Here is a 25,216-nt window from a genome sequence, read left to right as displayed (position 1 = left end):
GCGTTTAGATGTCTGTCCACTGGCCTGTAGGTGTGAATAGTCTTTCAATAATGAGGATGTACACATCCTGGAGAGGGAGGAACGCTGGCGGGGAATCAAGAAAAGGGAAAGACCATCTCTGAATTGAGAAGGGGGCCTAAGAGTATATCTTTCACCATCTTACAATGCTGTGATTGCAGCCATTCCCCAACTCTCTGTGAATGGTACTCATGGCCATTGATCAAAGACCATTGATCAATGATCAGTGGTCAACGGTCACTCACATCACTCACTTGGGTGAGTGACGAAACGTTTCTCCCAGATGAACAAAAAAAACTTTTGGGATTTCCATGATTGAGCATGCATCAAGACATTTGGTAACAGTGTTGGTAAATTTTGTATTTTGCAATTCAGTTATTTGTTTTTACCACTCTGTTGCATCTTGGATTTGAACAGTCATGTTGTCAGGATCCGGAGTCTGCGACTCTGTGTTTATGTTATTATTATTCTGTGGTTTTGGTTATTTTGGGGTTCTTGTACATTCTCTGTTCACGTTTTATGTTCCTATGTTCTGTGTTCCCCAGTCTGTGTGAAGTCTGTATGTTGTGTCATTGCGAGTATGTGTTTCCTGTTTTATTGTGAAGGTCTGCGTCTTATGTGAGTGTTTTCAGTTTGCCTCCCTTGTCTCGTCACGTTAATCACTCCCAGCTGTGTTCCCCACCTGTGTGTAATCTCCCTGTGTTCTCTGAGTGTATTTTAGTCGTGTCTTCTGTCTTAGTATAGTTGCTGGTTCGTCTGCGTTATTCCCCTCCGTTATTCTGTGTTTGTGCCTCCGGCTTCCTGGTGATTCTCCCTGCAAGGTACCCTCGTTCGTGTTCTGGCTTTGTTAAGTTTTAGTTTTCCCAGTTTAGAGTATTTTCTGTTCTGTTCCTCGCCCCCCTTCCTGTTGTGCTGTATTTCACCTTTTGTTAATAAAGCTCACTCACTACTTAGCAGTCCGCATCTTGGGTCTTTATCTCCATTCCACACGTCTGCTACGCCAGGCGCGACACATGTCTTACTTTATCTTCTTTGCATCTTAAGGGCCTGATCACCCTCTATTTTTCCTGCACCTGACTTAAATGTATTTTAAATGGCTCTTGGTCATATTTTTAGCTAAATAGTTTCATGGGTCTAAAATTTTATTTATTTATTTATTTCATTGGAAAACAAACTTTTTTTGAAATGCCTATTTGTCTCTGTTCTATCAGCTTGGACACTCACACTAGTCCCTTTTTAAGCCAGCCGTAAGTTTGAGTTCAAATATGAACCTGTTAAATTTGGTGACTGTATTTCGCACAGCTGTCATATCTCTGTATAAGTACTGGAGTAGTTCCCACAGGGACCATGATCTGCAATGATCACTCTCACACAAGATGAAAACTACCAGCTCTGTTATTATGGCCACTACCAAAATACAACCGATGACTACCTTTATATTGGCTACATTTCATTCCTCTAGTAGGTGCAGTAGATAAAACTGGGAAAGAACATTAAAACCTTAAACCCAGTTTAGGTAGCTTAGATGTGTCCTTTGAACTATCAAAATAAGTGGTCATGTTTAAAATGACTGCTTTTGCTTCTATCAGGAGGGGAAGTCTTCTTCAATAGATTAAACGGGTCTTGAACATTAATGGAGATCTTCATTTTCTGTTAATTGATATAGGAGTTAATTTTCAGATATTTTGAATGAAACCACGAGAAACATCACACTCTCGGGAGCCTCGATCCGCTGGGTTGGCAATCTAGCTTTGTTTGTAGGAAAGTTCCTGGGCAGAGCTGGTTACAGCAGAGAGCTGCAAATGTCTTTCTTCGCTGTAAGAAATGTTTACATCTTGTGCCCTTTATTAATGTCAGCACTTATTTGATTAGTGATGCGTGTGTGCTTTTGGCTGTAGAGAGAGAGAGAGCAGAGAGACAAGGGAGCGAGGAGAGGAAGTGAATATCCAAAACCACAGTCATGAGGTTGTCAGTGTGTGCAGCGGTGTTGGAGCACTGATTTGTCCATCAGCGTACACTTGGGGTGTAAGGGTTTCTTTGTGTTCTGGCGAGTTTTCTTCGTGCAGCATGTCAGAAGCTGCACGAGTGTCTTTCTGTATTTCTTCTGGATCTCTGCTGATGTTCAGAAAGCTTCCTCATCAGCTCGGTGAAAGTTACTGCTGTCACGCATCGTTTTGAAGCGTTTTTGTTTTCGTTTAATTGTGTTATTTTTGCTCGAACATCCTGGTCTGGATGCGCAGCAGAGCGGATACGAGAAGCCCGAGAAGCGCTGAAATGATGCGCATCCGTGGCCGAAGCGTTTCGCTCTGTGAGCTCGGCCGTCCGCTCTCTACACACTGAGAAAAGCGGAGAAGAGGGGAGCCTTTTCCCGTTAGCCGAATCACGTTTCACCGCTGACTGAGTGACTGATCAGAGCTAAGGAAAACGGAAGGAGGAGTGGGGCGTGTGGATGTGAGACTAAAACAAAAAAGAAAGGAAAAAAGCAGGATCTGGATGCAGAAGGGAACAGCCACTGTATGCGGGCACAATTGTTCCCGAGATTTTCAATAGAATAGACATTTATTTTCATCCTTTGTACTTGCGGATTAAGAAGTTAGTTCGAGAAAAGAAGAAATAGCAGGTTGGCGCGCTGTTGTGTACGGTGGGTGAGGAGGGTTTGGGGGGTGGGAAAGAAAAATGCTGCCTTCGCAAGAAGCCTCCAAAATCTACCATGACAACTATATGCGCAACTCCAGGGCCATCGGGGTCCTGTGGGCCATATTCACCATCTGCTTGGCCATCATTAACGTGGTGGTGTTCTTCCAGCCTTATTGGATTGGCGACAGCGTCAACACACCTCAAGCCGGCTACTTCGGTTTGTTCCACTACTGCGTGGGTAACGGGAACTCCAACCGGGAATTCTCGTGCCAGGGCAGCTTCTACGAATTCGGCTCCATCCCGTCAGGAGCCTTTAAGGCGGCCTCATTCTTCGTGCTGATGTCCATGGTGCTCATCATCACCTGCATCGGCTGCTTCGCCCTCTTCTTCTTCTGCAACACTGCCACGGTCTACAAGATCTGCGCCTGGATGCAGCTGCTATGCGGTATGGATGGAAGACACTTTGGTGTGTTTTGAGGTAGAGGGGGAATTTGAGTCTTCCCAGGCTTTTTGGCGTGGGGTAGGGGCAGCTTGAGGAGAACGGGGTCCTCCTGTGTTACCCACCCTTTGTGTCGTTGTCAAAAAGTGTCACCAGGTCCTCAACAGAATGAGTGCAGCAGAATGAACGCTTGGAGGAGGTGACATAGAATAGAGATCATCCCTTCAGAGTTAAAATAATTTCTTCATCTTAGCCTTTGGCTATTATTGGGTCTTTCCTCAAGAACCCTATCATCCTGTTTTACATAAGGCTCGTTAAAATAATGTGTCAGTGTAATTATATGGAATTATGATAATGAAATGCCTTCAGCAGCATTGAATCAAAGATCACAGCTTCTATGTTGGTTATATCTACAATATTAGCCAACATTATGTGTGATCTACAAATCATGCATTTCAATAATATATCTTCACTACATTCATTCATTCATATATATATACAAAACCAGAACAAACATACAGCTGACTTGAGAGGGTTACACGGAGTCTTTCCCATCAGTGCTGAGTGCAGTGCAAAGTGTTTTTTCTTCTTCACATTAAGCTGATGAAGCTTTTCAGTTTTGTCAGTGGCTGATCATTTTTTTTCTGTGACCTCCAGGATTGGAAAATGAAACAGAGAGCCAAAAACTACAGTTCTTCTAATTGGCACTTGAAGCTGCCTCCAAAAGCGATTGAGTGCGTATTGACTCCTATTTTTAAAAATGCTTTAAAAAGCATTTTTACAGCCTGGTTTTAAAAGCACAGTTTAGGACTCGATGGATAATATTCACTTTCCTAATTTCCTAATAATTTTCAACTATTTAAATACTGGAGTTAAGGTCATGGCTGCTCTGATTGATATATGCTTTATTAATTAATTAATTAATTAATGGTGTGTGGTTCAGATCATCCTAGAAGTTTGTGCTTCAGGTTTTGTGAATAAAATTCTAGAAGTATCAGCTGTTTAAAGATCCTAGCTTTATATGATAAAGTTAGAACCCCACTCCTTCATCCAAATATGTTCAATTCTGGTCCCAAACAAAAAAACATGATAGTGGCCAATACTCGAGCGCTGAGGCTCCAAATGGAAAGTATGACATTTATATACAGCCTATGATCTGGCTTGGAGTGGTGCTTTGTTGAGTCACAGCATTGCTGTATGTGAAACACTTGATACCAAGTCTGGCCTAAATTTGATCTGCAGTTTGTTATGGGCCACATTTGGCTTTGGCCATTGACGTTGGCTGATTGACTTCCTCTCATGCCCACCAGATGCTGGGTGTGTTGTGGCATTTTAGCCAAATGTGGCCCAGACAACAATAATCTCTCTTGAGCCTTGCTCATGACTATTTAGCCATACTTGGCCCATTCAACATTCACTAAACTATAACCAAGTGTCAACTTCCAAAAGGAGCCAGATTAGACCCAGAGGTGTTTGCTATCTCGGTTACAACTCTTTGTGTGAGCTTTAAAAGGCTCTCCCATCACAGATTGTTGAACAGATTGTGTCACTTCAGGTGGCGTCTACAAGTGTGTCCCACATGCTCAGTAACATCAAGAATCCCCTAGAAGATTCCTAATCATAAAAAAAACACTAACTAGACGTGATGCACCTGAAACTGCTCTCAAATGGGTTTAAAAATTCAGTGAGTGTTGATAGCGGTGATAGTTGTGTTGAAGGTTTGGCTTTTGTTGATACTCTTGTTGCATGATTGCATCATTATTTCAGAACTCCTCACCTTAGTTTTTAAAAGTCTGAATTTCTATGCATGTGTGTGTTTTTTATGAAAACATGGAGTCTAGTGTGGTGTGTGTGTTTGGGGAAGAGTATGTTTGTGAATTGGTCTGGAAGCACTGACATTAACTGGGAGGAGATATTGCTGGCTCAGTTATTCATCCTATTTGGGAGCTGGAGCCAGGGCTACATATTGCAATGGACTTGGGACCTTTTGTAAGCATAGACTGTTTTCCAGCACTACCTGGATCCACAAAAAAGCAGGATAAAACTATGGAAACAGTTTCTTCTTGGAAACGAAATATTCACACAGCTTCAAAGATGTTGGTGCCGTTTAAACAGTGTGACTTTGAAGAGCTTGCTTAGCCATAAGAAATGATATATCCTGCTCATGATAACTTATTAACTGCAACATATACTAAAGGTCCACCGTGGTAAAGGACATACTCATCTTTGTCAATAGTCACTGTATTTGTGTTGATGCAGCAGTCAGCCCTGTTGCCTTGTAGCCCCCACCCACACTTCACCACCTCATTTCCTCATCTTTTTTTTCATTGCTGATTGGTTCCTAAGTTTCTTTGCTCCTTGTGCCAAGTTGGCACACATTACATAAGGACTGCACACTCTCACTCATGGAGCGGCAGATAAGGTGAGTTTGGTTTATTCTTCTTTTTAATTTATTACGACTTTTCTTTAAGTTAATGACTTAGTCTGACCTCATTTTCTCTTTTGACTTACATGGACTTCGGCACATTGCTTTTCTTCATTAATTCCTTAAAGTTAACCACAAAGAAAACGGGGACAACATCACACCAGGGAACCCAAATCATCACCAGTACCCCAATCTGACTAAATGTGTCATTACTACAAGAGCTGGATGTTACACTGGGATATTTAGTAAAATAACAACAGAATGCAGTGATTTGCAAATAATCAAGTCATAAACCCCAATTTTTTCCTGACACAGAAGGTCTTCTATTTAATAAGTTAATTATTTTATCATTTTAAGAAAAACATTACCTTGTTTTGAATTTAATGGTAGCAAAAGGTCTCAAAAAACTTGGGACGGGACAACAAAAGTGTGTAAAACGGGTACAGCTGGAGGAAGATATTGCAGATAATTGTTTTATTTAAAAAGCATTTTAGAGAGGCAGTGTTTCTCACAAGTACACGAGCAAAGGTTCTGCAAAAAAAGAGAAATGCATAAACAAATTGTGGTACAATTTGAGAATAATGTTCAGTATGAAATTGTAAACAACAGGCATGATTCTGACAATTGTATGTGAACACAGCTCAGCATTTCATCCACAAATGCAGGTTAAAGCTCTATCATGCAAGAAGAAGCCATACGTGAACAAAACATCCAGGAATGCTACCATCGCCTCCGGCCCACAGTGTTTAAAATAAACGGAGGAAAAGTAGGAAAACGACTCTGTAGTCAGACAAATTTGAATTTTATATAATTTGTATATAGAGGTTTTCGAGCCACACAAGGCCTTCATATTTCAGCAAGACAATGCTGAACTGGCCTGCCTGAAATTCAAACCTTTCACTAAGTGAAAACAAGTTTGTGGCTGATGAAGTAAAAAATAAAACACTTTTTTTGAGACCTGTTGCTTCCATCAAATTAAAAAAAAAATCTATTGCATTTTATCTTTTTTGACATATATTCTCCATGTTTTAGTATGACCAAAATATAAATTCATTGCATTTTATTTATTTGCATTTTACAAAGCATTCAAACTCATCGTTGTTTGTTCCATCTCCTCTAACCTTTATTAGTGGAAGAAGTTTCTTTCCTCTTGCTTTCAGAAAATGAAGGGCATATTCCTGTGTCTGTGATATCCTGATGGGACTGGAGTTGAGCCGAAGACTCTGGGGCAGCGTGCAGATAATGGTTTAATTAGCTCTGCGGTGCAGCTCTGCAATAGGGCTTTAGTTGGCTGTGGACAGTGCAGAGCTGTGGCAGCCCAGAGAGGCTGGTCCTGCTCAAAATGCTTCACAGCACAAAAAGACCACACCAACAAAGAGGAGATGGGGAGACCTGTCATAAGTTGTCGGGTGTAGCAAGTGCGAGGACCCAAAGGCAAAGAGCCAGATTGAAAGCAAATCATTTGTTTTAGGGTGATGAAAAAACTATCAATGTAAAGGTCCAATAAGGGAAACACCGGGATAACAAGAAACAGCTGAAACTAATTTTACTCCACACAGTGACAAGACTCTAATGCATTTAAACTTAAAGACACAAGGGTGGAGGCCTTAACTGGAATACAAATGTACATAACGAAGAACTTAAAGCCACAAGATACAAAGGAATATGAAATATACACAACAAACAAGGTAGGAACCAAATTGAACATCCAGTAAAAAGAATATAAACTTCAAAACTCTGACTCTAGGACATTGGACCATGACAATCTTTCCATCAGTAGGTAAAACAGGAGTTGCTTTGGTCCTGTATGTATTCAGAGAGTTTTACTACAATCTACAAATGGTAAAAGAGCGTTCTAGATCACAAAAGAAGTTCCTGTATATTCAGAAAAATGCCGTTTCCTGGAAGCATTACCAAGCATTACCATCGGACTGCTTCCTTGAGGGCTAATTGACTGTTATTTATGTACATCATAAATATATTTTGGCCCTGAGCCATTAAGTTATTCATAAACTAACAGCAGCACTCAAAAACTGCTCTAGGACTGACTGGAAGCCAGTGAAAATGTGTAAGTGCACTAATGGGGCGATCGTGGCTCAAGAGTTGGCAGTTCGCCTTGTAATCGGAAGGTTGCCCCGGTCGAGCCCCGGCTCCGACAGTCTCGGTCGTTGTGTCCTTGAGCGAGACACTTCACCCGTTGCCTACTGGTGGTGGTCAGAGGGCCCGGTGGCGCCAGTGTCCGGCAGCCTCGCCTCTCAGTGCGCCCCAGGGTGGCTGTGGCTACAATGTAGCTTGCCATCACCAGTGTGTGAATGGGTGGATGATTGTGTGTAGTGTAAAGAGCTTTGGGGTCCTTAGGACCAAGTAAAGCGCTATACAAATACAAACCATTTAATGCACTCAGCTCTCTTGGTGCTCAGTGCATTAGTGTTGGTGAAAATGCTGAGTACCTTTTTTAGAAGACACATGATAAATTCCTGTATTATCACAATAAAAAATGAGTTATCACTGCATTTTAACATTAAGTGCTAATGGTCACAACTTGAATGCTGGCATCTCGATCAGTATCTGTGTGGTGATTGTGGGGTGTAGCTATAGTTGGCCTACGAAGGACAAGATATTAAACACTGGTCTGTGGAACTCGTTTGCTATTGGAGCAATGGAGCAGTCAGTCATCAGTTAGGCTACGTTCACACTGCAGGCGAAAGCGCATCAAATACGATTTTTTGACCCTATGCGACCCATATCCGATCATGGTATGACAGTGTGAACGGCACAAATCCGATATTTTCAAATCCGATCTGGGTCACTTTCGTATGTGGTACTGAATCCGATACATATCCGATGTTTCAGAAAGCGACTGCTGTTTGAACGTTCAAGTCGCATTAAATCCGTCTTTTTACGTCACTGACACAAGACAGACGCCAATTATCAGCTCCGGAGAAGCGCCCGAGAAGACATCGCGAACGCTTCCTGGCCATCCGGTGAAACTGCTGGGAAGACAAAGCTGGAGAAACGTGAACATTTTATTTGTACTGTATAATCTGCCGACTCTGACAGAAATCTGCAGCTATCCTTTGAAGCACCGCTCCTCTAAAACAGCAATAAGGATAATTATTAGGTTATTTACATTATTATGGAAATAACAAAATAACTTAAAGCAAAAATTGGGAAACGTGAAGTCCGAAGTCTTTATATTAAGGGCCATCAGTCAAACAATATTGTTTGCTCTGGGTCTAAACAGAGCGCGTTGTGTGTGACGTCTTCTTTTGCGCATGCGGGCCGCTTTGAGGGTTCACACTAGAGCGCGTTTGCTGTCACATTTTATTTGTAGTGTGAACGAGCAGACAAAAAAATCGGATTTGATCAAAAAATCTGAATTGAGCATTAAGACCTGCAGTGTGAACGTAGCCTTAGTCAATCAAACGGGTCAAAGACGGAAGCGTGAGCTAAAATTACTGCAGCAGTTTCAGTTATGATACCACAGTTACTGACAATGATGATGTTTCCTGCTTTAGTCTTCTTTACAAATATTTGACTGACGCATTATATTATTCCTTTTTTCACAGTTTAACACTGTTAAAGTCCTGTCTGCTGCCCATAGTGCTCCCACTAATGACAAATTTTGGTTATATTTTTACTCCCACACACCAGCAAACTAAAGCAGTTATGTAACCCAAATAATAAATATCCATCATGTTACATTATGGTTACAGATAAATACAATGTGATTACAGTAATACGTCATTTTCTCTGACCATGTCTTATGCAGATGGTACAATCTGAAAAAGATGAATACATACATGAGGACAGCAAGACAGTGATGAAGTGTGGCTTGAGATGAGCCCCCTATTGATGATACATAGGCCGACAGATGCGGTCATGAAGGACTCTTTGGACTATTAAAAAAGAAAGAAATTGCATTTGTGCTACAAATGTAGGGATGAGGGGGTATGGTTTGTGGCTTGGTGTTAGGAGGGAGCGGTTGGGCAAGAAGGTTGTGGTGTCCGTTGGGGAGAGTGCACACTTGGCATGGATTTGCTAATTAGTCTCTCCCCATGTATTTAGTAGGTGCGAGGCTGGAAGGAGTTTTTTTTTGTTTGTTTGTTTTTTATTATACTGGCCATGGGAGCAGGAAACTCTGAACTGCATGTATTTGTCCAGTAAAAACATTTTGTAAGCAATAATCACACCCTCTCTGTGGTTACTGAGGTGAACCGCAGAAACATCCCTGAGTTTTCCCTTCCTGTTTGAAATCAGCTGCGTTAGTACTGATATTAAAAAAGCCTGGACTGGATGTTGACAAAGTTGCAAACTATAGACCTATCTCACATCTATCTTTTTTGTCTAAGGTCTTTGAAAAAGTTATTTTTAAGCAGCTCACCGACCATCTGTCAACAAACAATCTGTTTGAGCCATTTCAGCCTGCTTTGAGACCCAACAACACCACAGGAACAGCTTTAACCAACGTTGTAAATGATCTGTTGGTAAATGCAGACAATGATCGCACCTTAGTTTTATTACTGCTGCGATTGACACTGTGGATCACTGTATTTTATTGGCTAGGCTAGAACATTTTAACAGAGTGACGGGAAATGTTTTATCATGGCTGAGATCACACCTGTCTGGGAGATCTCAGACTGTTAGTTTTAAAAATGATCTCTCTGAGACCTGTGCTGTGAGGCATGGGGTCCCTCAGGGCTCTGTACTTGGCCCATTGCTGTTTTCTCTCTATCTGCTGCCTCTTCTACGTTCTTTTAATGTAACCTTTCACTCTTACAATGACCTGCAGCTATATGTTCCTTTAACCATAGAAAACTGTGCTGACGTGTCTAAATTAGAAGCTTGTCTATCTGCAGTTAGAGGCTGGCTATCTGATAATTTTACTGCTTCTTAATGCTGATAAGACATTGGACCAAAAAAATTTCAGTACTTGTCCCAAAATTTCTCCATGAAAATTGATGACTATGTCATAAATTGCAGGGATGTGTGGTTTGATGCAGTGCTCTCCTTGAAGTCATGAAGGACTGCCTTTTATCTCCTCAGGAACATAGCTAAAATCAGACGAGCTGCAGAGGTTCTTGTCCATGCATTTGTCTCTTCACGCATTGATTATTGTAACGCTCTTCTTTCTGAGTTAACCACAGAAAAGTTTTAGAGGTTTACAGATAGTGCAAAATCCAGCTGCTCGCATTTTAACCAAAACTAAGAAATTTGAGCACATTACCCCAGTACTGAACTCTCTTCATTGGCTACCTTGTCAGATTCAAGCAGATTTTAAGGTCCTGCTGCTCACCTACAAGGCTTTAAATGATTTGGCACCTTCGTATCTCTCTGTCCTGAGATCGGAGAGCACAGGATGGAACACAGAGGTTTTGCACCTCTGTGTTCCATCCCGTGCTCTCCGATCTCAGGACTCTGGCCTTCTAAAACGTCCTAAAGCCAGAAAGAAAGACTACTGTGCAGCATGCTTTTTCTTTTCATGCCCCATCTTTGGAGGGTTTTAAACCTAAGTTAAAGACCTACTTGTTCACCCTGTCCTATGTGTCTTAATTCTATGCCTAAAGTTTTAACTAGTTGTTATTGCTATTCCTTTTTGTTTCATCAGTTTTTATTGTTTTTATTCATTCATCTTTTCTATCTTCAAATAGCCATTCAGCACTTTGTTTGAAAGTGCTTTATAAATAGTTATTATTATTATTAGTAGTAGTAGTAGTATTTTTTTTAACATGTAAAACTACTTTCTTTCTGTTTCTCATCCCAATCCACCAACTAGCAAGCACGTGATAAGACTAAAATATCATGTTACCATGCCTGCAGCTTTCTGTAGTTGTTTGCTTCTAATTAGTCTACTTTGACAAAATGCAAAGAACAGATTACTAAATAATCTCTCTTTCTAGATAGTTGTTATTGATTTGGGCGCTACCTTCTTAGCAGAACTTGGCCTAGTTAGTAATGATTTGTTTCTAGGTTTGATTGTGCCCATAATTAAAAAGAAAACCTTTATCAACCCCAGCGAGGATGTGGAGGATGTGGACGAGTAGTGGCTCTACTCCGAGCTGCAAACGCTCCAACTCATCATACTAACTCAAAGTGAGAAGCCTTTGGAGAAGCTTTCTCCTCGTTGGAGATAAGCTAGAGGAGGGGGAGAGGGAGACCTATGCTTCTGTTCAGCTGCAACCCAGCTCCAAATAAGCGGAAGAAAATAGATGAATGGACTAGAGACCGTGGAGTATTGTTGCGTGTGTTTGATCTGTGTTTGCACAAGACAGATTTCCTCCTGGGGCAATAAAGTAGGTCTTTATCTTTAAAATTTCTTGATAAATTCAAATATTTTGCACGATTATCTTGTGATAACAGCAAAGACATTCTAGTCAAACAAAATGATACAGCCTCAATGTCCATAAATAGCTTGTATGGTTACTGAAGCCAACTAAGTTGCAAGTGCAAAAGAACCAAAAACATATGATGCAAAATCTTGTTTGAAATTGCATGAGAAATTTTACTTTACTGAGTCCTCACTGTTTGTTTTCTGAAGCAACCTGAGAGACTGACTGCTGATCCTAATCTGGTCTTTGCTCCAGGAAACAACGATATGCGAGTGAGCTGCTCTACTCTGCCTGCACACACAGTACACTGAACTCACCAAATATTACGTAAAGATGGATACAAATGCAAGAGGCTATTTTAAGACACTTGCTATTCTGACACTGTTCAAACAAACAAATGATAGTTATATATGGTGTATTTAAATGAATGGGATGCCAACTTATTACATCAGGTAGCAAGGTACTTTTTTTTACATACAAAAACACAGCATTTCATTGGGTTGAGCAGAAAGTTTCTTCAGGCTAAAGCGCCACAAAGTTCAAATTTAATTGTGGCTCTGTCTTTGTAAACATTTAAACTCCAGTATCCAAGGCACCAGAGGTTCAAAGCTACAACAAAAGCTGTAAGATACTAGATTTACAGAGTGGACTGAGTTGATGTCCACTTATCATAGGAGAGGTTACTGTTAGTACTACAGGGCGAGAAGACAGTCGATGAAAGGGTTGCTTCCCTGTACCTCCAGGTTAGAGAATGGGTGTGTCAAACTTTACTTACACACTGAATGAAAGTTCAGAGTACCCAGCCTTCTTGGCACCTGGTGTCCCATCACCATGTGCCCCATCTGGTGGATCTTGTTCTACTTGAGAAATTCAACAGCGCTGTGGCTATTGGACCGGCTGGAACAGCCTTGCTCAACCTGAACCCAAATACTGTTTTTCTGTTGTAGTGTCCATTAATGGATTTATGGAGTGGAGGGAGCTCATCTCAGGAATATTTATAAGTCATATTCCTGACTTATAAAACTGATTTTATTTTAGAATGTAGCACATATTAAATAACATCAGTGTGATTTTACTTTCTTTATTTAAAAAAAATACATAAGGAAGGCATTTCTCTTGTTCCACTGGTCCCAAAGAAGCCCAATTGCCCACTAGCATAAGATTTTCTTATTCATGTCTCATACGATCAGTTTAAATTATGCTAGAATAAATCACACAATGAGCAACGACTTTTCTAAAAAGCAGCTGGAAATGGGATAGTCCTCCCTGGCACACCACAGGAAGTGTTGGATTTCCGTCTGTTTGCCCTGGCTGTTTGCCGTGTTTTGGCTGACAGTGCGTATACTGCCGCTGTGTATTCCTTGGATCCCATTCTTTCATCCTCACATCAAAAACAATGGCCATCATGTGCTCTGTTGCCACTTGCTGCCCTTTCACCACCTCCTTCTCCCCTCTTCCAAATCTTTCCATCCTCATCACCACCTTGTCTTTATGTCTCTGTCTTTTGTGTAGTTAGCCTCATTTTCCACCCAGCAGCATCCCTCCACCCTCTTTTTTTTGTGTTTCTCTTCTCAACCATGGCCTCTCATCTACTCGTACTTTTAACCTGTACTGCATGTATGAAACTTACAATCATTCAGAAGAAAGGCAGGGGAAAGAAAAAGCTGAATAAATAAGTGGAAACATACAATGAACTTTAGTGATAAACTAAAGATTAACACATGTCTGTGCAGAGCAGGGGCAGTTCATTATAACTTTGTATGAAAAGAATTGTTATTCATTGTTGGGCTCAGATGGCTGGAGCTTTAATCTGGACTAGACCCAGATTCAATACTGCCACAGTCTACTGTGCGTGACGTAGCTGAGTGGTAGAAAATCGTCATCATTTTGCTGCACACATTTCTCCTTCTTTAGGAAATACAGCTTGATCCCAGAATTGATGATGATTCAGATTCTGTGGCCTTTTGAGTCACCACAGCTCAAACCAACATAACATGAACGCATCCTAATAAAACACAACTGAAGTGAATAGCTTTTGGAAGACCAGTACATCCAATGAGCATTTTACGCGCACACAGTAGGTTGTTGGGTTTTTTTTTTATGCTTGTTTTTATTTCTTTAAATTGCATGCTAAGCATTCCTTTCTGAGACTAACATTTGTTACTGATGACCCTCTAACCAGTAAATCTTGAATCATTGTAAGTTGACAGCAGCTACATTGTGATTGTCCCGTATATAATGCCGGCACAAACAGGTGTTATTTCTCATTTATTTGTTACAGCAGCAGGATGCACTTGAAGCTCAACTCTCCCAACAAAAATGACTGATACAGGGAAAGCAGGATGAATAGCAGGTGGATATTAAGGTGGCTACGGGGCAGCAATGGCACTGACAGGAGAAATGACATTCTTCAGCTTAAATCAATCCCTGAACTGGGAGGGCGTGGTTGGTATAGGATATGAGAAGAACAAATCATTGCTCTGTGTAAGATCTATTGCATGCCTGAAATAGCTGACTGGCTTCACTATATAGTGTGGGAAATGATTGCTCATGTATAAAATAATGAATAGGCTCTAATTTTTGTGGGGGTTCAATTTTAATGGAAGGTTATTTCAATAAGATTAAAGCAAGAAAAGCTCTTCTAATGGCCATTGCACAAAGGAGGTCTTAGACTTATCATGTAAATTATCAGGTAATAGTGATAAAAAAGTTTTAAGCAAAATTTCCATGTAATTAGCTGTAAAACTAGAAGATCTAAATCAAAAACCAACCACATACTTTTTGTATGTCTCATATAAAAAGGTTTTTATATGAGACATACAAACATTTCTTAGTTTTGGTTAAAATGCGAGCAGCTGGATTTTGCTTGCTTGTGACCTGTAGTATTGAATTCATACATATTTTTACATTTCAATGAAATGTTAAAAAAAAAAGATTAATTTTATGAGCTTTCAGCACATTAGACTTCAAGAAAGGCTCAGATTTATTATGCCTTGTCTAAACCCTCACACGGTACCTTTAATGCAGCCTGTAATCAAAATAACTGTATTTCCCAAACCTTACTGAGTCCTAGGGGCTCGTCGTAGCTGGGGAAGTCCATGCACCAAGTAGAGATTTAAAAAGAAAAAGACAGAGCAAAGCTTTCAGTGAGGCCACAGCTGTGTTATTAGCGTCCTGTTCCACAGCAGAGAGCGGCTAAATTAAACCCCACACTGCGAAGAGTGACAGGAATATGAGGACATCAAAGTATCATGCTACAAAAATGGGATCATGTTTGTGCTAGTCTGGAAACCACACACACACACACACACACACACACACACACACACACACACACACACACACACACACACACACACAACTGTCTCTCACACCAGTGAGCTAACTCACAGGAAACCTACATTGATTTTTTTTTTTCTCTAATATGCATGAGTGCACATTCAGAGACACTCACACAGGGGACCTCCCCAGCTTTCCTGACATGGATTAAAATGAGTCTGGATGAATCATTAAAAGTGAATGTTGTTCACTTCTGTCATACAGGCAGGAGAAAAACTCGTAACAGCACATTAAACCTGCTGTCGTTGCTTCTGAAGTAAACTGCATAAATTAGATGACGTATTTTAAATGTGCCGGTAAACACTGAGGTACAAAGATCATACTTGTGCAGTGTCTGTCATAGAAACTCTCACTTAGAAGAGTCCCTTTGACACTGACTCTAGGGGTGATATATCTAGGATCATTTGATAGATCCACTTCTTTCAAACATTTATATTGCACATTTGTTTTTATTTCATCAGATAGTAATTAAACTGCTAAACAATCTTCGACCTTCCTTTTATCCAAAATTCTTACAAGAGTAGTCGACTATTTGACTCCCTGATATAATTCTCAAATGTGTACCTTAAGCAGATAAGGCATAAGCTGAAGAGGAACTAGCATCTCCCACTAATTTAGAAGATTATCGTTTAGCCTGGAAAGCCAGTTTGTCTACTCCTCTATCAACAAAACAAGGACTGAACAGTCACTTATATTTGGTCATTAGAGGACTTTAAGGAGAGCTATTCCAGTGGAATGTAACTTTCTGAAACCCACACTGAAAGTTTTGCTACTTCAAAACCTTCCGTAATTGTGTCCCAACAAGCTTTTCTAATATTCTGGCAATAAAAGGAAGTTTTGAAATGGTCCTATAGCCCATGGGTAGTGACAAGTCCAGGTTTGGGCTTTGTTTTTCCAACAGGAGTTGGACAACACCGTGTTTGAAGTAGCCTGGAAAACAGCCTGATGGCAAAGAGCAATTTGGAGGGACCGCAGAGGAATCGATAGAGTCAAAGAGTTTAACAAATTAGATTGTGGGTAAAATATCAGCTGAGCTTATTGAGGGTTTCATTTGGGTTAGTATTTCAGAAACAACATCCCCAGAAACCAATTCAAAATTGTGGGCTGTCTGGCATCATAACTAAAATGACTATTAGACCATGATTTTTTTTTTTATGCCGTTAATTAATAAAGACCATTAATCGATTTTCTTAGAAATAATAAATTAGTGGGGAAACCACTCACCGAAGCTGCTTTTGTTCAGGTGTTGGCAGCAAATTTTTCTCTTTGTTTCTGGTGGAGATGCAGAGCAATGGTTCTACTTCATGCCCTGGCATAGTCCCGATTTACAAAAACTCTCCATGCCTAGAGCTTCACACATTCACACAAACCATTTACATGTTGTTGTTTTGTTAGTAAATTTAACATAAACATCTATCCAGATATTTACACAAATGAATTTAAAAATGCAAATCCTTCTATAATAGTTAACTGTATTATTTCACAGTCTATAACGAGACATGGAGTGTTTGGATAGTGTTGTTATCGTTGAAGTAAACTGAATGCAGCTCAGTGTCCATTATAACAGCTGAACCCTCAACATTCCTGCATGTTCCTACGGTTTGAGTTCATACAAGTTTTTCTGGGGGGGTTTCTGCCTTGTGCTGCTCTCAATAGTAGCAATAGTCCAGTAAATGAGGCATTCAGGGACCCATCTGTTAGGGCCAGCCTGACGTCAGCTGGGCCCATACACACCAAGGGATCACTTGGGCCTTATGGGGGCATGCACATATAAACACGCACACAAAGTTTCCACAGATGCATCCTTTTGTAGTTCAAAATAGGGGAAAAAAGTGATCCAAATGGTCACAAGAACAGGGCCATCAGATGTAATGTGGAGATTTACAGTTGAGTACACATGGAGGAATTTATATACGGTCTGTGACCTCTGTACAAAAAGATGTCCTATGGTTAATGTGACTGTGATGTAACTAATGCACAGCTGTCTTGTGTGTGTTGTATGTCAATTAATTTTAATTTTCAGTGGCTACAAAATTGCATTTTTGTAGTTGCATTTTGTGTGCTAGCAACCAAAGGAAAAAGCTTCATGACAGCCAGACTCTCCAGGAAGAATTTGCAGATTGCCCGATCAGTGCTTTCATTTTGCTTCATTCTAAGTGATGAACCTAATAAAAGTTGCTAAAATAAAATTTATTTACCATAGAAACAAACAATAAGACAACGGCCAACAAGAACTTAATTATGTAGAAACAATAAAACAAAAAAAGTTCCATTGGCCTTAGCCGAATAATTAAAGAGAAAGAAAGAGAGCAGTCACTTTCATTTATTTACACGGCGTTGCTTCGTGGTTACCATCACCACCATCACCATCATCATCACCACCATCACCATCATCATCATCATCACCATCACCACCATCACCATCATCACCATCACCACCACCATCATCACCATCACCACCACCACCACCATCACCATCACCACCACCATCATCACCATCATCACCATCACCACCACCACCATCACCACCACCACCATCATCATCATCATCATCATCACCATCATCACCACCACCACCATCACCATCATCACCATCACCACCACCACCATCACCACCATCACCATCATCATCATCACCACCACCACCATCACCATCATCACCATCACCACCACCACCATCACCACCACCACCACCATCATCATCATCACCACCATCATCACCATCACCACCACCATCATCACCATCACCATCACCACCATCATCACCATCACCACCACCACCATCATCACCATCATCATCATCACCACCATCACCACCATTACCACCATCATCACCATCATCATCACCACCATCACCATCATCACCATGACCATCATCATCACCATCACCACCATGACCATCATCACCACCATCATCATCACCATCACCATCATCATCACCACCATCACCATCATCATCATCACCACCATCACCATCATCATCATCACCATCATCACCACCACCACCACCATCATCACCATCACCATCACCACCATCATCATCACCATCACCACCACCACCATCATCACCATCATCATCATCACCACCATCACCACCATTACCACCATCATCATCATCATCACCACCATTACCACCATCATCACCATCATCATCATCACCATCACCACCATGACCATCATCATCACCATCATCATCACCATCACCACCATCATCATCACCATCACCACCTTCATCATCACCACCATCACCATCATCATCATCACCACCATCACCATCATCATCATCACCATCATCACCACCATCATCATCACCACCATCATCATCATCACCATCATCATCACCACCATTACCACCATCATCACCATCACCATCATCACCACCACCATCACCATCATCACCATCATCATCACCACCATCTTCACCACCACCACCATCTTCACCACCACCATCATCATCATCACCCTAGTCCTTTTGCCCGTTAGCCGCCGCTCACCACCCGATGACTCTCATCCGTCCTGACAGGCCCACTTATTGGCCTTCAGTGGCCAAAAGGTGAACCCTGATTGGTCAATCTCCTTGCAGTTTTTCCAGGCAATGATCTCTCACAGGTGTGTCACATGATCTGTGTGCCAAACTGTTAAGCGATCATGGGCGGGGGAGTATGGGGGGGGGACGTGCTCCCCAGAAACAGGTCAACAAATGTCACAATAAAAGCATGCAACAAAACTGTAAGAATAAAACAACATTATCAAAAATGATAAAACACAGCAACACATGCAAAATAATTAAACACACCAAGTTAAAACATGCCAATTACAACATGCAACATTACACCTTGTGAAACATGTTTCCTGTTTTATTTTGATAGTCCCTAGTCCTGTGTTCAGTACGTTCATTCGGCTTCCTCCCTGTCTCATTATGTCTGTATATCCCATCCCCTCGTTATCCTCTGTGTGTTTAGTCCTGTCTTCCTCTGCCTCTTGTTGTTTTCCCACATTGCTGTGTGTGTCGTCTGTGCTCTGCGGTTTCTTAGTTTTCTGTTCCAGTTCCAGTCCCAGTCCCAGTTCCTAGTTTCCAGTTCTAGGTTAGGTTTCCTTGTGTTTGGGTCTTACAGCAAAGAAAGGCTTTTTGTTATTCCTTCATGTTATGAAGCATGCGTTTGGGTCCTACAGCCTTGACATTTTCTGTCATGAGCTGTTTTTAAATGTAACACATCTGTTACTTTGACCCATCACTCTGCATGATATCATACGTGGTCCCTAACAAAATCCCGTATCACACAAGACAAATACAGTTCCACTCAGGTTGTTGTGACTACTGTTTATCTATCACATCTTTGTACTAATTATTAATTGAGTAATCCCTTTGCTCACTGCTGGCCTACATTCCCTCTTTTTTTCTTAGCCATCTGTCTCGTGCTTGGCTGTATGATCTTCCCGGATGGCTGGGACGCAGAGGTGATCCAGGACATGTGTGGTGAGGACACTGGAAAGTATACCTTGGGCAACTGCTCTGTTCGTTGGGCCTACATTCTGGCTATCATCGGCGTGCTGGATGCCCTCATCCTCTCCTTTCTGGCCTTCGTGCTGGGCAATCGGCAGAGGGACTTCCTGCAGGAGGAGCTGAAGGCTGAAAACAAAGGTGAGGATTGGAGAAAACAAACCAAGGCAGAAAAATTCATTGGAAATAAAGAGCATCATTATGTTATGTAGAAAATTCATGACAAAAGGTTAGTACACCATGTTTAAAATGTAAGGTTTCACATATCAGGACATAATAAAAACTAATTCAGTTCCATTCAATTCCATTTTATTTATATTTGTTGATATATATTTAGCACCATATCACAACAATAGCAGATAAATGCAGCCTCATATGAACAATAACAGATATTATTATCATCATTTATTTAAAAACCAAGCCAAAATCCAGACGCTGGCTGTGACAAACTGCACTGGGGCTATTAGAGTTGTTTTTCAGGTTAAAGATAAGATTTTCTGGAGAAAACCTTATTGCCAAAAGTTTTCACTTACCAATCCAAATGAAGAATGGGTCATTCTCAGGAGCTCAGTGCGCAGAGGTCACCAACTTTTTGCAGAGTCCATAGCGACACATCTCCAAACTTCATGTGCCCTTCAGATTAGTGAGCAGCGCTTAGAGAGCTTCATGGAATAACTTTCCGTGGCTGAGCAGCTGCATCCAAGCTTTACATTACCAAGCACGATGCAAAGTGTCAGATGCTGTGGTGTAAAGCACACTTGACTCTACAGCAGTGGAGTTGTGCCCTCTGAAGTGTCTGGCAATCCAAATGAAAATCTGGATTTGGTGGTAGCCAGGAGAACAGTACTTGTCTGACTGCACTGTGCCAAGTTTGGTGAAATTTAGAGATTATGTTGTGGGGTTGTTTTTCAGGAGTTGGGCTTGGCCCCTTAGTTTCAGTCAAAGGAACTCTTAATGCTTCAGCATACCAAGACATTTTGGACAATTTCATGCTCCAAATAATCATTTCCAACTTTGGGAACATTTCCAGGATTGACAACATGACTACACACCAGTGCACAGAGCAATGTCCATAAAGACATGGATGAATGAGCTTGGTGTCGAGGAATTTGACCAGCCTGAGTACTGACCTCCACCTAATGGGATTAATTAGAGCAGAGACCTGTGAGCCAGGCCTTCTTGTAAAACATCAGCCTCTGATCTTCCAAATGTGATTTTGGAAGAACAGTAAAAGAAAATCCCATAAACACTCTAGAAACCTTTTAGAAAGCTTTCCCAGAAGACTTCCATCCATCCAACCATCTTCTTCCGCTTATCCGGGGCCAGGTCGCGGAGGCAGCAGCCCAAGCAGAAAAGCCCAGACCTCCCTCTCCCCAGCCACCTCCTCCAGCTTGTCTGGGGGAACACCAAGGTGTTTTCAGGCCAGCTGAGAGATATAATCTTTCCAGCAAGTCCTGGGTCTGCCCCGGGGCCTCCTCCTGGTGGGACATGCCCAGAACACCTCACCCAGGAGGCATCCTTGTCAGATGCCCGAACCACCTCAACTGGCTCCTTTCGATGTGGAGCAGCAGCGGCTCTACTCTGAGCCCCTCCTGGATGGCTGAACTTCTCACCTTATCTCTAAGGGAGAGGCCATCCCAGAAGAGCTGAAGATGTTATATCTGCAAATGGTGGGCCAAGGAATGGGATGTCACTCAAGTTCATATGCATGTGAAGGCAAGCAAGCCAATTCTTTTGGAAACATAGTGTACATTAGAGGCAGTAAACGCATTAGAGGCTTATCTTGGGAAATCTTCAACAGAGTGCTAGTGACCAGCTATCAGCACTAAAGCAATACCTGAATGAGCAATTGCTTCCTGTATAATATTTCACTCTCTGTAATCGTGTGATTCTCATTTAAGCCTTGAAAATAAACTGTGCACAAGAACTGGGATAAGCTTCTGTCTGAAAGTTGGTTCTGCTTTTGCTTTTCATCAGCAGAGTACATTCAGACAACCACTTACACTGACCCACACCTGTGGAAATTTAGAGTCTCCACTGAACCTAACTTGCATCTCTTTGGAGGCCTTCATGGTAGAAACCATACAGGCACAAGGAGAACATACCTAACCTCACAATATAAAGCACCTTGTGGTAACTTCCATTGTGTTTTGGTGCTAAATCAATGTGTGCAAATACATTTTGAGTTGAACTGAATTGAGTATTACAGTAGGAGTGTTGACAAGTCCTTCAGCAAACAGATTATCAGACTGGAGTACATTAACTGCATTGGCACTCACAGACAGTGATGGCACTTCTGATATAGTGACTTAACTATGTGACCAGAACTCCCTTTATGTATGTATGAAGTATTTGGCTGTTGCAAGATTTTTAGAAACATAGTAATTGATCCCTTCTTATGAACCGCAAACAGTCAAGTATTATTTGAAAAGTGAATTCTGTATAAGCTCTGGCAGGCAGCGAGCTTTAAAAATCAGTCAGTGCACAAACTGAAACATTACGTCACATTTGGATATCTCATAACATAATTATTTAATACTAAATAAAGTTAGAATACTGTTAAAAGCTGTCAGGTCACAGCCACTACCAGGCATGTTTTCATTCAACAACCTTCAATCAGTCAAAGTGTGACCTTTGTCCTTGTTTCTTTTCCACAGACTTCATTGTGTCAAGGGTAAGTGCACATGTACGAGTACATCATGTCTTCAGTCTGTGGTTTCATGGTTGATTTACTGTATTTATCACATCATGAATATAACAGACACTAAACTCTTCAGATTTAGTCTGAATAATATCCTGTTATTATTTAGAATAGAAATACATGCTGCTCGGTATCCCATTTCAGTATTTTTTTTATTGTATTGCCAGTAAAGCAATACAATAAGATTTTCAATTAGCTGAAAAGTGTAAGCAGTTGCTGATGAGCCACTACTTTTGCTACTTTTGTTACCCTTTTTGAAAACTGACGGTATCCATTTAAAATTATATCTGCAACATGATTCAGAGAGTCTCAATACTTACTATCCTGTGCATATCCATGCATTTTTCTTAATCGCTAATTTAGTCACGATCAATTTGTCAAGTAATAGTGTCTGTTTTAAATTGCCAGTTATGTCAATTTAAAATGGCACAGTAAACAATTTATTTTCAGTCTGAGCTTCAGCTGACCTGCTGTCAGGTCAGATATTTAGCATTTGTCCTCACGAGAGCGATGGTGTTCCTTCACTTTAGAGACTCTTGTATACTCGTGTATCGACTTGAGTGAATGCAGGCTAAAATAAAAAGCACAGAGCTAGAAATGCGAAAGAATTTAGTGGGTGGTCACATGTAGAGCAAAACATCCCCGGGCACGTTTTCCCAAAGGAGCGGGACCCACTGCAAGTGGATGTGTCAAGACGTCAAGTCGGGAAAGGCCTTTCACTGAAGACTGTGCGTGATGCAGGATGTCAAGCTTCTGTCTATATTCGTCAATGTGTGTGGTCTACTTAAAAATCTCTGCACACATAAATGGGTGACAGGTGTGTCACAGGAAAGGTTCTGTGATTACAATCACTGGAGGTAGTACTGTGAATATCAACGGTGCTTCTTTGAAGTCTTTTTTTTTTAATTTAAGCTATGAAATATGCTCTAATTTCCGGTATTAGTAAAAGATATACTGAAATGTCCTTTATGAAATAAAAGCAAATGATGCACAATTTAACGAGGTGCATCCACCATCTGACCACTCAGAGATGCAGTTCATTATGAAAATTACTGTTGCATTTTCCATCTTATGCCTCGGTTTTGCTCATTGGCGTCGGCCTATGAAACACTTATATCCTTGAGTTTTTCTTCACTTCTTTCTTTGAGATCATGACTTTTTTGTTTTTTAATAAAAGAAGTAGGATTTAAGTTCAAGGATTCAGCTGTATCCAATGGTGTTCATGCGATGTCAGGTTGATTTAATTTAAGCACCAATGTCATTGATGGGATAGCAATCTATCACTACTAGCGCTAAACAAACCAGCAGACCATCATGAATGTGAAATGTTCAAAATGCGTGCACAGTGAGATCCTTTAGTTACCATAGTGTTACATTAAAACTGCTTCCTTCCTTCCTTTAGCTCCATCTTGGTCCACCTCTGCGAATGGATGGTGTAAGACCCTGCAGTTTTGTCGAGTTAATCTCCAGCATGTTCTCCTTGCATGTGCTTTGATCAGTTATGGCTGAGAACTTGATGGCTTTCCTGTCTTGTGAGAAACTTTGCACTTAACTTTTACTTATCCTTATTTTCTAATTCTGTTTAATTAGCTTCCTTGTCAAAGAAAATGCTCAATACAATTTACAAAGTGAAAGTAATTTTTAGAGCAAATTGAATGTTAAAGGAAAGTGTTCAAAGTTTTTGGAAATATGGTCATCTTCCTGCGTCCACCTGCATCTGGACGTCAAACAGGATCTTACCGCAGTCTTTCTCAGCCATCACAGGGGGCAATATATATATAGTCTATGTTTCTCATTGGTCAGCACTGGCCCACGCCAGCTATGTTTCTCATTGGTCAAGGCTGGGACCGTCCTTAGTTTTTTGGCTTACTGCTTCAAGGAGGGCTGTGGGTTGCACTTTACATACCTTAAGTATTCAGTGTATAACTGAATAATTAAAACCAAAGGCACTGATCCATTCTCTTATGCTCTTCCAGTTCAGGGTCGTGCTGGTTTGCAGCTACTGTAGGGAGAAGGGCGGGTACACCCGGGTCAGGTCGCCAATTTGTCACAGGGCCATGTTGTTGTTAATAATTATTTTTTTTAATTATTATTATTATGATCATCATGATGATCAATTATTCATTATGATTTTATCATAAAATTAGGACAATTTTCATATCCCTCATAAATTGCTTTTTGACAAAAGGGTTTATTCCCTCTCTCTGGTGGATTTGACTCTATATGAAGAAACAGAGGTGACTACTCTGGGAATGTGTTACCTTCCCACAGGGGAACACAGCCAGTTTTTCAGGGCCTCTGGTATAGCCATCATATCCAGGTAGTAGATGACGGATACTAATTACAAGGACACTAGTTCAAAATTTACAATTTTAAAAGCTAATGAAAAGCAAAGTTATTGGCCGATAATAATCGATGGTTTTGAGATTGAATTTCAGAAAACGTAGTCCTTTTGCTCTTTACATGTTCTATGCTTAATGATGAAAAAATCTTGTGCCTTGTCTACAGATTCCTCATGTTATGTATCTGTTCTTTACAGAACAAGTAAGATACCCTGTAGTCTGGAAAAAATAACATTAAAACATGTGAGAGTTGATTTTCAATGTCAGATGATTTGATCTTGTTTAAAAAATGGCAAACATGAGACGCATGAATGCTTGGATGAGTGGAAGACCATGAGAGGGAAAGAAAGCCTTTCTCAGTTCTGTTTAACAGAAAGAACTTAAGATATCCCAAAATTAGGAAAAGTCCATTGTTAAAGAAGTTAAAAATTATGTTAAATGTAACACATAGCTTAAATAAGTAGAAATATATGTACCTTAATATG

At 40.8% G+C, this 25,216-nt stretch overlaps 1 protein-coding gene across 3 annotated transcripts in view; it reads left to right on the top strand.

The window, feature by feature from the left end:
- The first annotated feature begins 1,991 nt into the window (after positions 1-1,991).
- The window catches only part of lhfpl4a (LHFPL tetraspan subfamily member 4a), a 31,515-nt gene continuing 8,290 nt past the window's right edge, over positions 1,992-25,216 (top strand). Inside the window, exons 1-4 of one of the 3 annotated variants that reach the window (XM_085455612.1) lie at positions 1,992-3,100; positions 19,593-19,829; positions 22,346-22,362; positions 23,792-23,824. In XM_085455612.1, coding sequence (XP_085311738.1) covers positions 2,695-3,100; positions 19,593-19,829; positions 22,346-22,362; positions 23,792-23,824 — 693 coding nt within the window. In that variant the 5' untranslated portion in view covers positions 1,992-2,694. The remainder of the gene's footprint in view (positions 3,101-19,592; positions 19,830-22,345; positions 22,363-23,791; positions 23,825-25,216) is intronic. The other 2 variants (XM_085455613.1, XM_085455614.1) reach the window with 2 other exon arrangements.

This window comes from Copadichromis virginalis, linkage group LG5 (genome assembly GCF_057382275.1).
Source record: "Copadichromis virginalis isolate Kocher_CV1m ecotype Utaka linkage group LG5, C_Virginalis_male_GT1.1, whole genome shotgun sequence".
NCBI lineage: Eukaryota > Metazoa > Chordata > Actinopteri > Cichliformes > Cichlidae > Copadichromis > Copadichromis virginalis.
This window is presented reverse-complemented; position numbering and strand designations above follow the sequence as displayed.